The 14,872-nt window shown below is 39.8% G+C and overlaps 1 protein-coding gene across 2 annotated transcripts in view; it reads right to left on the reverse strand.

The window, feature by feature from the left end:
- pex26 (peroxisomal biogenesis factor 26) overlaps nucleotides 1-12,549 on the reverse strand; it is a 59,178-nt gene extending 46,629 nt beyond the window's left edge. Inside the window, exons 1-5 of one of the 2 annotated variants that reach the window (XM_061959580.1) lie at nucleotides 12,149-12,549; nucleotides 11,927-12,064; nucleotides 9,879-10,192; nucleotides 7,999-8,130; nucleotides 3,959-4,047 (exon numbers count right to left, since the gene is read on the reverse strand). In XM_061959580.1, coding sequence (XP_061815564.1) covers nucleotides 3,974-4,047; nucleotides 7,999-8,130; nucleotides 9,879-10,192; nucleotides 11,927-12,064; nucleotides 12,149-12,345 — 855 coding nt within the window. In that variant the 5' untranslated portion in view covers nucleotides 12,346-12,549 and the 3' untranslated portion in view covers nucleotides 3,959-3,973. Of the gene's footprint in view, nucleotides 1-3,958; nucleotides 4,048-4,774; nucleotides 7,088-7,998; nucleotides 8,131-9,878; nucleotides 10,193-11,926; nucleotides 12,065-12,148 lie in introns of those variants that run through there. The other variant, XM_061959579.1, reaches the window with a different exon arrangement.
- Nucleotides 12,550-14,872: the final 2,323 nt, after the last annotated feature.

A 14,872-nucleotide genomic window follows, 5' to 3' on the forward strand; every position in this document is an offset into this window, starting at 1 on the left:
ATATATACACACACACACACACACACACACACACACACACACACAGGTACAGTGGGGCAAAAAAGTATTTAGTCAGCCACCAATTGTGCAAGTTCTCCCACTTAAAATGATGACAGAGGTCTGTAATTTTCATCATAGGTACACTTCAACTGTGAGAGACAGAATGTGAAAAAAAATCCAGGAATTCACATTGTAGGATTTTTAAAGAATTTATTTGTAAATTATGGTGGAAAATAAGTATTTGGTCAATAACAAAAATTCAACTCAATACTTTGTAATATAACCTTTGTTGGCAATAACAGAGGTCAAACGATTACTATAGGTCTTTACCAGGTTTGCACACACAGTAGCATGTATTTTGGCCCATTCCTCCATGCAGATCTTCTCGAGAGCAGTGATGTTTTGGGGCTGTCGCCGAGCAACACGGACTTTCAACTCCCTCCACAGATTTTCTAATGGGGTTGAGGTCTGGAGACTGGCTAGGCCACTCCAGGACTTTCAAATGCTTCTTACGGAGCCCCTCCTTCGTTGCCCGGGCGGTGTGTTTGGGATCATTGTCATGCTGGAAGACCCAGCCACGTTTCATCTTCAAAGCTCTCACTGATGGAAGGAGGTTTTGGCTCAAAATCTCACGATACATGGCCCCACTCATTCTTTCCTTAACACAGATCAGTCGACCTGTCCCCTTAGCAGAAAAACAGCCCCAAAGCATGATGTTTCCACCCCCATGCTTCACAGTAGGTATGGTGTTCTTGGGATGCAACTCAGTATTCTTCTTCCTCCAAACACGACGAGTTGAGTTTATACCAAAAAGTTCTATTTTGGTTTCATCTGACCACATGACATTCTCCCAATCCTCTGCTGTATCATCCATGTGCTCTCTGGCAAACTTCAGACGGGCCTGGACATGCACTGGCTTAAGCAGGGGGACACGTCTGGCACTGCAGGATTTGATTCCCTGTCGGCGTAGTGTGTTACTGATGGTAACCTTTGTTACTTTGGTCCCAGCTCTCTGCAGGTCATTCACCAGGTCCCCCCGTGTGGTTCTGGGATTTTTGCTCACCGTTCTCATGATCATTTTGACCCCACGGGATGAGATCTTGCGTGGAGCCCCAGATCGAGGGAGATTATCAGTGGTCTTGTATGTCTTCCATTTTCTGATATTTGCTCCCACAGTTGATTTTTTCACACCAAGCTGCTTGCCTATTGTAGATTCACTCTTCACAGTCTGGTGCAGGTCTACAATTATTTTCCTGGTGTCCTTTGACAGCTCTTTGGTCTTGGTCATAGTGGAGTTTGGAGTCTGACTGTTTGAGGCTGTGGACAGGTGTCTTTTATACAGATCACAAGTTCAAACAGGTGCCATTAAGACAGGTAACAAGTGGAGGACAGAAGAGCTTCTTAAAGAAGAAGTTACAGGTTTGTGAGAGCCAGAGATCTTCCTTGTTTGAAGTGACCAAATACTTATTTTCCACCATAATTTACAAATAAATTCTGTAAAATTCCTACAATGTGAATTCCTGGATTTATTTTTCACATTCTGTCTCTCACAGTTGAAGTGTACCTATGATAAAAAATTCAGACCTCTGTCATCATTTTAAGTGGGAGAACTTGCACAATCGGTGGCTGACTAAATACTTTTTTGCCCCACTGTATATATAGCGCTTTTCTCTAGTGAAACCCAGTATCTAAGTTACATTTAAACCATTGTGGGTGACACTGGGAGCAGGTGGATAAAGTATCTTGCCCAAGGACACAACGGCAGTGACTAGGATGGCAAAAGCGGCGATCGAACCTGAACCCTCAAGTCGCTGGCACGGCCGCTCTACCAACTGAGCCAGGCTTCCCCACAGATATCAATACATATGTATCATACATATATATATACATATATATATATATATATATATATATATATATATATACATATACATACATATACATATATATATATATATATATATATATATATACATACACAGACTATATTGCCAAAAGTATTTGGCCACCCATCCAAATGATGAGAATCAGGTGTCCTAATCACTTGGCCCGGCCACAGGTGTATAAAATCAAGCACTTAGGAATGGAGACTGTTTCTACAAACATTTGTGAAAGAATGGGCCGCTCTCAGGAGCTCAGTGATTTCCAGCGTGGAACTGTCATAGGATGCCAGCTGTGCAACAAATCCAGTCGTGACATTTCCTCGCTCTTAAATATTCCAAAGTCAACTGTCGGCTTTATTATAAGAAAACGGAAGAGTTTGGGAACAACAGCAACTCAGCCACAAAGTGGTAGGCCACGTAAACTGACAGAGAGGGGTCAGCAGATGCTGAAGCGCATAGTGCAAAGAGGTCGCCGACTTTCTGCACAGACAGTTGCTACAGAGCTCCAAACTTCATGTGACCTTCCAATTAGCCCACGTACAGTACACAGAGAACTTCATGGAATGGATTTCCATGGCCCAGCAGCCAAGCCATACATCACCAAGTCCAATGCAAAGTGTCGGATGCAGTGGTGTAAAGCATGTCGCCACTGGACTCTAGAGCAGTAGAGACACGTTCTCTGGAGTGATGAATCACGCTTTTCCATCTGGCAACCTGATGGACGAGTCTGGGTTTGGAGGTTGCCAGGAGAACGGTATATTTCGGACTGCATTGTGCAGAGTGTGAAATTTGGTGGAGGAGGAATTATGGTGTGCGGTTGTTTTTTAGGAGTTGGGCTTGGCTCCTTAGTTCCAGTGAAAGGAACCTTGAATGCTTCAGGATACCAAAACATTTTGGACAATTCCATGCTCCCAACCTTGTGGGAACAGTTTGGAGATGGCCCCTTCCTCTTCCAACATGACTGTGCACCAGTGCACAAAGCAAGGTTCATAAAGACATGAATGACAGAGTCTGGTGTTGATGTACTTGACTGGCCTGCACAGAGTCCTGACCTGAACCAGACAGAACACCTTTGGGATGAATTACAACGGAGACTGAGAGCCGGGCCTTCTCGACCAACATCAGTGTGTGACCTCACCAATGTGCTTTTGGAAGAACAATCGTGTGTACATATATATATATATGTATATATATATATATATATATATATATATATATATATATATATAGAAATAAGATTATTAGATTGTAAAACAAAAAGTATTAATATTGGTTAAATATTAATTAAGTGATTAAACCTTGGCATTTGATATTCAAACTGTATTCTGCACATTGTAAATTGCTTTTATTAAGACAATTACACTATTAGTGGTATAAATGCTGGGAGACGCTCTTCACTTTAATCAACTAATAACAATGAAGAATTATTTGTCAAAATAAAGTTAAAAAAAATGCAGCAATGCAAGAACAAAAGTGTCCAATCCCACTGCTGTGACTCATTTCTTTGGCATCTAAGGTTGATAAGCGCATCGCCCTGCATCTGAATTACTAGGAATTGCAAGCAAGATTACCTACTAAATTTTCATGTCATAACTCGAAGGCGACACGATGTATACATGTGGCCTTGAGAGCCCCCCACCACTCACGCCTCGCGTTGAGTCATCTCGCCGCCTGTGGCTGCGTGCAGACGTGTTCCATTCTGTCAGAAGAGGCGCAGCACGCAGGAACCAATTCACACACTCCCCCCCGCCCACCAACCACCTCCAGGTTTGGCAAGCCCCCTGGGAACGTCGGCGTGCCAAAAGGGGCTGCAGGTAATAGAATTGTTTCCCTATGTTGCCATGAGACTACAAATAATGCAGATGTTTGCATCGTTCTGCAGTGTATTGTTCATCACACAAGTCAGCCATGTCGGGGAAGTGAACACCATGGAAGGAATTCTCCCTCCCAGATAGAGAAAAGCAACACCAGTGAGTAAGTCTGCAACACCACCTAAAGGTCTCCAGCAAACATGACACTGCTGCTAGATTTCAATCTTTGGAAGAGTGCAGAAAACACTTAATTTTTTTGCTAACCTTTTCTCCATCGCTCTACCCCCTCCTCTCTGGAGCGCCACGCCGCATCTGCTTTGGCTTGCTGCTGCTGCTGCTGCTGCTGCTGCTGTCTAGGAATGTCACAAACAAGACAGCAAAAAGTGAGAGGATATTTACCATGACGGTGAAGGCCAACTGTGAAGCTTTTTTTTGTCAAAAAATTGAAGATTATTCTTTAATAGTTGCTTAAAGGGCCCCACTGATGTTAACAACATTGTCACTCATATCATAGTTTTGGACATTAAAATGTAAGGTACAATTCTCCCAAAAATAGACACAGTAGTGATTTTAGACTTGTTTTCTAACAGGTTTCAGCACATTTTGGAGCTAAATTTTGGGTATGCTGAAGTCAGAAGACAGGAGGCAATTTCATATTGTCTGGTATTTTGGTATAGCATCTTCATCCTGAATCACAATATTTTCGCAAAGTATTTGAAATAATTATCAAATATGTCTGCCAAGTGCATTCTTGCAGGGTGTAGCAATAGAACTAAAAAAATGGGTCAGCCTGCATACATTTGGGAATGTGACAAAGGTATGGACCTCTCCAGTCAAAGTGACTCGCACAAAATGGGACAGACCAAGTGAGAGGATTGTAATTTGCAGCAATCATTTTATTGATTCGAACTTCACAGAAGGGTTTTGGTCGATTGGTTGGATGGAAAAAAAATATCATTCTCAAGCTAAATAACATCATGAAAATCAGGAGCATTCTCTAGGGAAGAAAGACTTGAGTCGGAACCTGCGGAAAAACAGAGATAGAAGCGCAGACCCGAAAAACGAAAGAAAAAGACGGCAAGCCGTTAGTATTTTATTTTGCGTCCTCTTTTACTGATGTTTTCCTCAAGCTGCTTGAGGAAATGCTGAAAGAGCATGAGGAAACACAGGCTATGGTGTCTAAAGAAGAGTAGGAAGGAATGTCAGATGTTTGTCCATAATGTTAACCGTATCAGTTTTGATCTAACCATGGAACGGGGCGACAAAAAGATGTAAAAAAGTGATCAAAATAATAATTTGACATGCCTTTAACCACATTGTCTGTGTGGGGGAAAATGGGCTCTAGTTCTGCAGATGACGTCCCACCAAGAGGGGGCGACATATCAAGTCTGGCAATGAAAAGGGGGCTTTCCAAGTACAGTTAGTTAGCTACACATTACTCAACAACAAAGTGATATTATGAGAAATGACTGGCAGATTCATTTTCAAGAGCAAAAAATACATGAATAGAACTTGTTAGTGAAAATTTGCGTCATCTGGACGGTGAGGCTCTTTCAAAGCGACTGGAGGGCAAGTTTGCTTAAAATGGAAGTGGACTCGCACAAAATGGGACAGACCAAGTGAGAGGATTGTAATTTGCAGCAATCATTTTATTGATTAGAACTTCAGAGAAGGGTTTTGGTCGATTGGTTGGATGGAAAAAAAATATCATTCTCAAGCTAAATAACATCATGAAAATCAGGAGCATCCTCTAGGGAAGAAAAACTGAGTCGGAACCTGCGGAAAAACAGAGATAGAAGCGCAGACCCGAAAAACGAAAGAAAAAGACGGCAAGCCGTTAGTATTTTATTTTGCGTCCTCTTTTACTGATGTTTTCCTCAAGCTGCTTGAGGAAATGCTGAAAGAGCATGAGGAAACACAGGCTATGGTGTCTAAAGAAGAGTAGGAAGGAATGTCAGATGTTTGTCCATAATGTTAACCGTATCAGTTTTGATCTAACCATGGAACGGGGCGACAAAAAGATGCAAAAAAGTGATCAAAATAATAATTTGACATGCCTTTAACCACATTGTCTGTGTGGGGGAAAATGGGCTCTAGTTCTGCAGATGACGTCCCACCAAGAGGGGGCGGCATATCAAGTCTGGCAATGAAAAGGGGGCTTTCCAAGTACAGTTAGTTAGCTACACATTACTCAACAACAAAGTGATATTATGAGAAATGACTGGCAGATTCATTTTCAAGAGCAAAAAATACATGAATAGAACTTGTTAGTGAAAATTTGCGTCATCTGGACGGTGAGGCTCTTTCAAAGCGACTGGAGGGCAAGTTTGCTTAAAATGGAAGTGGACTCGCACAAAATGGGACAGACCAAGTGAGAGGATTGTAATTTGCAGCAATCATTTTATTGATTAGAACTTCAGAGAAGGGTTTTGGTCGATTGGTTGGATGGAAAAAAAATATCATTCTCAAGCTAAATAACATCATGAAAATCAGGAGCATCCTCTAGGGAAGAAAGACTGAGTCGGAACCTGCAGAAAAACAGAGATAGAAGCGCAGACCCGAAAAACGAAAGAAAAAGATGGCAAGCCGTTAGTATTTTATTTTGCGTCCTCTTTTACTGATGTTTTCCTCAAGCTGCTTGAGGAAATGCTGAAAGAGCATGAGGAAACACAGGCTATGGTGTCTAAAGAAGAGTAGGAAGGAATGTCAGATGTTTGTGCATAATGTTAACCGTATCAGTTTTGATCTAACCATGGAATGGGGCGACAAAAAGATGCAAAAAAGTGATCAAAATAATAATTTGACATGCCTTTAACCACATTGTCTGTGTGGGGGAAAATGGGCTCTAGTTCTGCAGATGACGTCCCACCAAGAGGGGGCGGCATATCAAGTCTGGCAATGAAAAGGGGGCTTTCCAAGTACAGTTAGTTAGCTACACATTACTCAACAACAAAGTGATATTATGAGAAATGACTGGCAGATTCATTTTCAAGAGCAAAAAATACATGAATAGAACTTGTTAGTGAAAAATTTGCGTCATCTGGACGGTAAGGCTCTTTCAAAGCGACTGGAGGGCAAGTTTGCTTAAAATGGAAGTTGTGTTGTTTTTGCGATGAGAAAATAAAAATTGGCTGTTTTTAAGGGAGGCTTGGAATTTAAAGCCGAACAATGTCCAGATAAAAGGATCATATTACACATATTGCATTAGTATTCTTCATTTTAATATTATTTTCATAAATTAAAGAAGAATTAGGTTGGCGTGTACTGCCCTAAAAGACACAGCAAGTCAGTCTTTTGTAGCTCTCTGCTGATAGTACAAGGACGCTGTGGCTTTCCACAACTCTCTGAACAGCTGATGAAGTTTGGAAATCCACATGAAGGATGAGGGAAGAGCTGAAAACAATGGAAAGAGTTTAACGCCGACGTTAACAGAGAGTTTGAAATGTGAATAATAGGGATGGGTCCCGAATTCGGTACTTTTATAGGTGCAGTCTGAATTCCATCTGTATAATTTTTTCGTAAAATTAACAGTACCATATTTTGATCCCTTTACACGCATCGTCACGGCCGGTAGCAGACTCAGCACCAACTCAAGCACTTGGCTGGCAAACAGGCGTATTTGACTGCCTCTAAATAATCTTGCAATTTTCCAAGCCAACAAATGACTGATAGAAACCGCTCAAAAGTAAGGGGCTAGCTCGACGCTAATTTGGGGCATTGGGTACGCCATGTACATGCTATTGGTTAGCATTAGCGGTTTTACATGGCAATTTCTAAGCCTCCAAATTTGGTAATCAATGGGTCAGGTTTTAAAAAAATATGAATTGTACTGTTCACATTGAGATGAAAAAAAATTCAGATACAAGTCATATATGGGCAAAAAAATCGTAATTGACCTGCAGTGTGAACATAGCTTATGATGCATGTTACAATCAGCTGCTGTGTGAAATAAGTACAATACTTACAAAAGAAACACTTTGTAGGACTCAAAAGACAAAATTGGCGCATTCAACTTATTGGCAACAAACCTAGGTCAAACTGAAATAAATGCATACCTTCAAATGAGATCTGGAATTGTACAAAAAAGATATAAGAACTGGACAGCACAGTTATCAGCGCAATGTAAATGTTATATATTTTTTTAGATTTTATTATTAAACGAATTAACATTTATTACTGCATGAACAAACAGAAAAGTACTGAAAATTGCTACTGGTATCAATTCCAAGATACCAGGAATTGGTAACATATTAATTCAAACGTGAAAAGCACCCATCCCTATAGTGAAGAGCAAGGAAACCCACCTGGATCCAAGCGTAAAAACAGCATGTAGAGAAGAAGAGCAGCCAAGAAGAGTTTATGGAAAGAGAAGGAGCCAGACATCAATCTCCTGTAGGAAAGTCTCAACATGGCTTCCAGTTTGTGGAGAAAGGAACCTGTGAAAAAGCAAGACAACCTTCAGTAAAGCCGTTCTTGAAATGAACATGACTATAAAGTAGACCTGACAAAGTTAACGTGGAAAGGACGAGTTAACGAAAGTTTTCTTTAACGGCACTAGTTTGTTTTTTTATATGCATGATTAACGTGCGTCCTGTGTGTGTGTGTGTGTGTGTGTGTGTGTGTGTGTGTGTGTGTGTGTGTGTGTGTGTGTGTGTGTGTGTGTGTGTGTGTGTGTGTAAAAAAGTGTTGTTGGTGCCTATTTTACCATTTTGTGGTGAGCAGTTTAAAAGAGCATAATGTTTATTAAACAAACATTTGCATAAATCAAACAAATTGTCTAGTCTCATGTTGAGTGTAAATTATAATAACGTAATTACGTTCTATTAATGTGTGGCCGAAATAATGAAGTATTGTAAATGTGCGCATCAATGTACCAATATTAGTTATTGCGGTTTTTTGTGTACATTTGCATGTTATTTGAAAATGTTTAATTCTATTAATGGTTATTGTGATCTTGTGTTTAACTTTTCTGTTTGTTTTTTTGCTCTGCAGAATAATGAAAAACAACAGAGCAAACATAAATGACACAAAACACGTACAGTATATATCAGTTTGGATGATCATTTAAAAACAAAGTAGTTTTATAACCTATATAAATTTAAAACCTCGTGCTAAAAACTGTAGTTGTTGTGATTAATTTCCTCTGCCTTCATTGCAAAAAATGATATGATGATAAAAATATCATGCTATCACATATTAATAAAATGACTGCTGAATTAAGGTTGTGTGTTGTTGCTGTATAGATGGACCATGAGAACTTTTTCTGGGACATCTTCTGGATTGTCTGCATGTTTTTAAAGGTACATGTCCAACTTCAACAAGCATTCACAAGCATAAAAATAACTCCATTATTAACTAATAATTAGGAATAACAGCTTTAGAATGCTTGTCAACATATGACACATCTCCATGACAACCATCTCCCATGATCGTTCGGCTCTAACGACGGCGTCCTCTAAAATAAGTTAAAGGACCAGGAGAACACAAAAAATTATTTGACATTATTTTCTTAAGTTTGTCGATATTCAACCCATGTAAGGGCGGGGACAACAGACGTAACCAGGAAGTGTCCCGTAGGCTAGAAAGTCCCAATTCATATCGCTCCAGCCGCTGCTGGAGGACTCTGGCTAGGACCCACACTTTGTCGACCGCATGGGCTGGGTCCTTGGAAGGATGCAGCCCCTGAATTGAGACCCAGCTCCAGTGTGGTTTAAAACAATCAGGAAATATCCACAGCATTGTCCATCCCAATCCCCTTTCCTCGGCTGTATGGCAAGAAAATTAACCGACATAGTAAAGTGGCTTTCATTTTTTATTCTGAATCATTGTAGCGACATGGCTGTTAAAGTTAAGGAGTTTTGTGATTTCAAAACTGTGAGTTCACCACAGGGCTAGTGACAATGTGTGTGTGTGCATGAAGACAGTTTCACTGTTATTTTGGTCTTGGTATTAAATAGAAAGTTGAGCCATCACCCACTAGTTATGTTTGTTTGATATACAGTACTGTATTTCGCTTCATGTTGTGTACAAACCTTTACTAATATATGGACTTATGTCAAGGCTGAAACATATTCATGTTTACATTGTTTCTTATGGAGAAATTTAATTCACTAGACAAACTTTTCTATTTACGAACCCCGTTCAAGAACCAATTGAGGTTTCACTGTTCAACTTGATTCCTCACCTTCTGTCGTGGGAACGTCACAACCACTACTATCTACATTGACAGCAGGCTCATGTTTCTGACGTTCAACTTCTTCTTCTATGATGTCCAGCGCTGTCTGTTTTTGCTCTTCAGTGAACGTGACGCTTCCCACCTCACCGACGACAAACTCTCGAGCCAGGTCCGTGCATCCTAGAGGCAAAAGGACATGCAGGAGGTAGAGCTCGGCCGCCGGGCCAAAGCCTGAGACGCTGCGGTTGGACGGGCAGTGTAACCACGCTCGTGTGGTCTCTTGCATCATGGCCGGCTCACCCACTTGGGAGTAGAGAAGGATGCTGGCAAAAAAGGATAAGAAATACTCAAATTAACAATAATAATTAACAACAATTATATCAGTATGTGGAATTAAATTATGGAATGGATTAAGCAAAGAAATCAAACAATGTACTAATATGATCCACTTCAAGAAACTATTCAAACTTAAAGTGTTTACAAAGTAAAAAAAAGAAGAACCATGATACACAATCTGAATTTATTTCATCCATCCATTCATTTTCAAGATAATCTTACTCATCTAACCATATGAAATATAACTTACTTCACCAACTATTATTTATTTATTTTTATTGTTATTACTTATGGAGTATATTGTGAATAAATTGAGAACAGGAAGTGGACACAGGTTTTAGCAACTGCTATGTAAAGGAAAAGGGGTAGGATTAAATAAGATCTGCTTCTTCCTACTCCTTTTCGAACATGTTGAATAGAGAAACTGGAAATTGTGATGTATCATGTTGTATGCATGCATGTTCCAAATAAACTCAAACTCAACTCAACTCAACTCAACAATGGAATTACTGTATTTTCCGCACTATAAGGCGCACCTAAAAACCTACAATTTTCTCAAAAGCTGACAGTGCGCCTTATAATCCGGTGCGCCTTATATATGGACCGATATTGAGCCACAACAAACCTAAACTTCATTTTTATAAAGTTTAGGTCTCGCAACTACGGTAAACAGCCGCCAACTTCTTTTTCCCCCGTAGAAGAAGAAGCAGCCGTTGAGTCTTTTTTTCTCCTGTATAAGAAGAAGCTCTTCTAACCCAAAAATAGCTCCTATTAAGAGACACGCTTACGACACAGAGTTTAAACTTAAGACGATCAGTCACGCAGTAAAAGGAATAGAGCAGCAGCGAGAGAATTTAAAATAAACGAATCAATGGTGTTTAATTCGGACACCAAAGAAGAAGAATTAGAGGGATTCGTGGATGAGGAATAACTTCATAAAGTGAGCTTTACATGTTTATTTTGTGTGTTGTGTGACATTAACGTTTGAGCAACGTTGAGTTATTGATATTGTTATTGCTCTGCACTATTTCGAGTGTTACTATGTGATTGCACTAACGTTTGATTTACCGTAACAGTATCGCTGTTTTTTACGTGTTTATTGAATCAGGGAAAAGTTCCCCTCCACTATGTGATATAAATGTTGCACTACATGTTATACCTAGCTGTTGTTAAAAGATAAACAAAACACCACGTCACTGACTTTACCTCGGGTAAAATAATAAAACAGCTGTTTATTCATTTTGGGAGTGAACAGAGTTGTCAGAACGCTGGTTTGTAATCCCGGCTTCCTCCCACCTCCAAAGACATGCACCTGGGGATAAGTTGATTGGTAACACTAAATTGGCCCTAGTGTGTGAATGTGAGTGTGAATGTTGTCTGTCTATCTGTGTTGGCCCTGCGAAGAGGTGGCGACTTGTCCAGGGTGTACCCCGCCTTCCGCCCGATTGTAGCTGAGATAGGCTCCAGCGCCCCCCGCGACCCCTTAGGGAATAAGCGGTAGAAAATGGATGGATGGATGGATGACCTATCTGACTGTTTTGTTGACATTCCCTTTAGCGCAGCTCCATCTAATGGATGCATTGGTGCGCCTTATAATCTGTTGCGCCTCATATATGAACAAAGTTTTGAAATACGCCATTCATTGAAGGTGCGCCTTATAGTGCGGAAAATACGGTATGTATTGTCAAGACGCTATAGTACAAAACTTGCAGCCCACTCACCACATCTGCAAGATTTTAGCAGGTATTTCCTCCTGATGCTGATAATGTTGAAGGACCCAGGACAAGACACCACGCCACTGATTCAGCTCAGCAAGAGCTTGGATCCCCACGATACAAAAGCCAGCCTTGAAATCGCCCCTAATTGAGAAGACCATTTTTTAAAAAGTATTAATTGACGGAAGAGCGAAAAAAGCTGCAGTGAAATAAAGGTTAATATGGCACCTCGCGTCCTCTTCTTTCCCTCCGTCTGCGAGACACTCCAGGCCTCTGTCGCATGTTTGAAAGGCAGCCTGGAAGTCTTTATGTAACATTAGTTGTTCTGTGGCTTTCTCCAACATGTTGAACATTTTGTTTTGAGAAGGAGAGAGCGCTGTGTTAAAGACGGGCGCAAAACTTCCACTTGCAGCAGGACTCTCCATGACTTTACGCAAATAAAAATAAAACTCTTCTAATAAAACTCCCCACTTGTGCTATATAATTTAGTTTTCACTTCGCATTTCCATCGTTTATTTGTAAATAGTGACTAAATGCACTACCTTACACGCCGGGACGTTTTCTTTTCCTGACTCTCGACTCCATGTTGATTTCCAAAACTTCCTGGTTGTGACGACTAGCCAATCAGAGGTCGAGCTATCCAAACGCAAAACATCCAATCAGAGCTCGCAGTCTTCAGAATTCTAACGCAGCCAATCATATCAAAGCTTGTTCACCGTCATTGCTGCTCTTCTGCCATTTGCAAACACGTGTCTTTTCTTCCTGTCCACCAAGCGATTCCGGCAGCAGAACAGAACTCCTATTTTGTAAGCGACTTTCTTTACATTCCGGGTGTGCTTTGGAAACACTACGATCACAACATTAATAACTTCATCTGTGTGTTTTAACACATGTTTGAAAGTAGTGGAGCAACCTGAATAGCCATCGAGTTAGGTAGTTGTAGCTAAGCTAATGTGAGTCTTACTTAACTTACCTACATACTTTGTATTGATAAAAGCTAAGTAACTACCTTAGCAATAACAAGTGTGATTGCATTAATTCCATGTCGAAACATTAACCTATAGAATTGATGCTGCTTTGCACCTTCATACTGTAGTATAGGGCAGTGTTTTTCAACCACTGTGCCGCGGCACACTAGTGTGCCGTAGATACAGTCTGGTGTGATTATCTAATTTCACATATTTGGGTTAAAAATATTTTTTGCAAACCAGTAATTATAGTCTGCAAATGATGTGTTGTTGAGTGTCAGTGCTGTCTAGAGCTCGATAGAGTAACCGTTAGGGATGTCCGACAATGGCTTTTTGCCGATATTCCGATATTGTCCAACTCTTTAATTACCGATACCGATATCAACCGATGTATACAGTCGTGGAATTAACACATTATTATGCCTAATTGGACAACCAGGTATGGTGAAGATAAGGTACTTTTTAAAATAATTAATAAAATAAGATTTTCTTGAATAAAAAAAAGTAAAACAATATAAAAACATTTACATAGAAACTAGTAATTAATGCAAATGAGTAAAATTAACTGTTAAAGGTTAGTACTATTAGTGGACAAGCAGCACGCACAATCATGTGTGCTTACGGACTGTATCCCTTGCAGACTGTATTGATATATATTGATATATAATGTAGGAACCAGAATATTAATAACAGAAAGAAACAACCCTTTTGTGTGAATGAGTGTAAATGGGGGAGGGAGGTTTTTTGGGTTGGTGCACTAATTGTAAGTGTACCTTGTGTTTTTTATGTTGATTTAATAAAAAAAACAAAAAACGATACAGATAATAAAAAACCGATACTGATCATTTCCGATATTACATTTTAATGCATTTATCTCTAGTAACCTTGTACGGTAATAGTCTTCCATATCAGTAGGTGGTCGCTAATTGCTTTGTAGATGTCAGAAACAGCGCGAGGCAGTGTGCAGGTAAAAAGGTGTCTAATGCTTAAACCAAAAATAAACAAAAGGTGAGTGCCCCTAAAAAAAGTAATTGAAGCTTAGGAAAGGCTATGCAGAACAAAACTAAAACTGAACTGGCTGCAAAATCAACAAAAACAGAATGCTGGACGACAGCAAAGACTTACTGTGGAGCAAAGACGGCATCCACAAAGTACATCCGAACATGACATGACAATCAACAATGTCCCGACAAAGAAGGATTAAAAAAACAACCAAAATCTTGATTGCTAAAATAAAGTAGATGCGGGAAATATCGCTCAAAGGAAAACATGAAACTGCTACAGGAAAATACCAACAAAACAGGAAAAGCCACCAAAATAGGAGTGCAAGACATGAACTAAAACACTACACACAGGAAAACAGCAATAAACTCCAAATAAGTCAGGGTGTGATGTGACAGGTGGTGAGAGTACACCTACTTTGAGACAAGACCTATAGTGATGCATGCTTGGTTATGGTTTAGAGTCATATCCAACAATTGCGACAATGACTTTTTACTGTCAACTGAGTTTCGTTTTTTAATTATTTCTGCTGGTGGTGTGCCTCCGGATTTTTTTCACCGCAAAAAATGTGCCTTGGCTCAAAAAAGGTTGAAAAACACTGGTATAGGGAGAGAAAAAGCAATGGTGGACCCTGTAGATGTGTAAAATGTACAAAATTAATTGCCAGCTTTAAGACATGTCGTGTAAAGACAATTCCAGTGATTTAAGTCAAATTAAAATTATCCTGCGATAAATACTAAGTAAGTTATGAATTTTAAACCCGGTGAAAATGCACCTATCTATGGTAAATCTATTCCATACAAAGTCAATGAGGCTCAAGATTTTAGGTTTGATCGTTTTTGTTGAATCTGTCTTTCAAAATTTAATTATTTTTTTTTGTAAAGCATCGCTTGCAGAGCAGCGCTTAGTATTTAAAGCTCCACCTTTATCGTTGGGTTTAAAGCCAAAATATGTCCATTCTTTTTTTATTTAGCCTTTATTC

The sequence above is a fragment of the Nerophis lumbriciformis genome, linkage group LG05 (assembly GCF_033978685.3).
Source record: "Nerophis lumbriciformis linkage group LG05, RoL_Nlum_v2.1, whole genome shotgun sequence".
Taxonomy (NCBI): Eukaryota; Metazoa; Chordata; class Actinopteri; order Syngnathiformes; family Syngnathidae; genus Nerophis; species Nerophis lumbriciformis.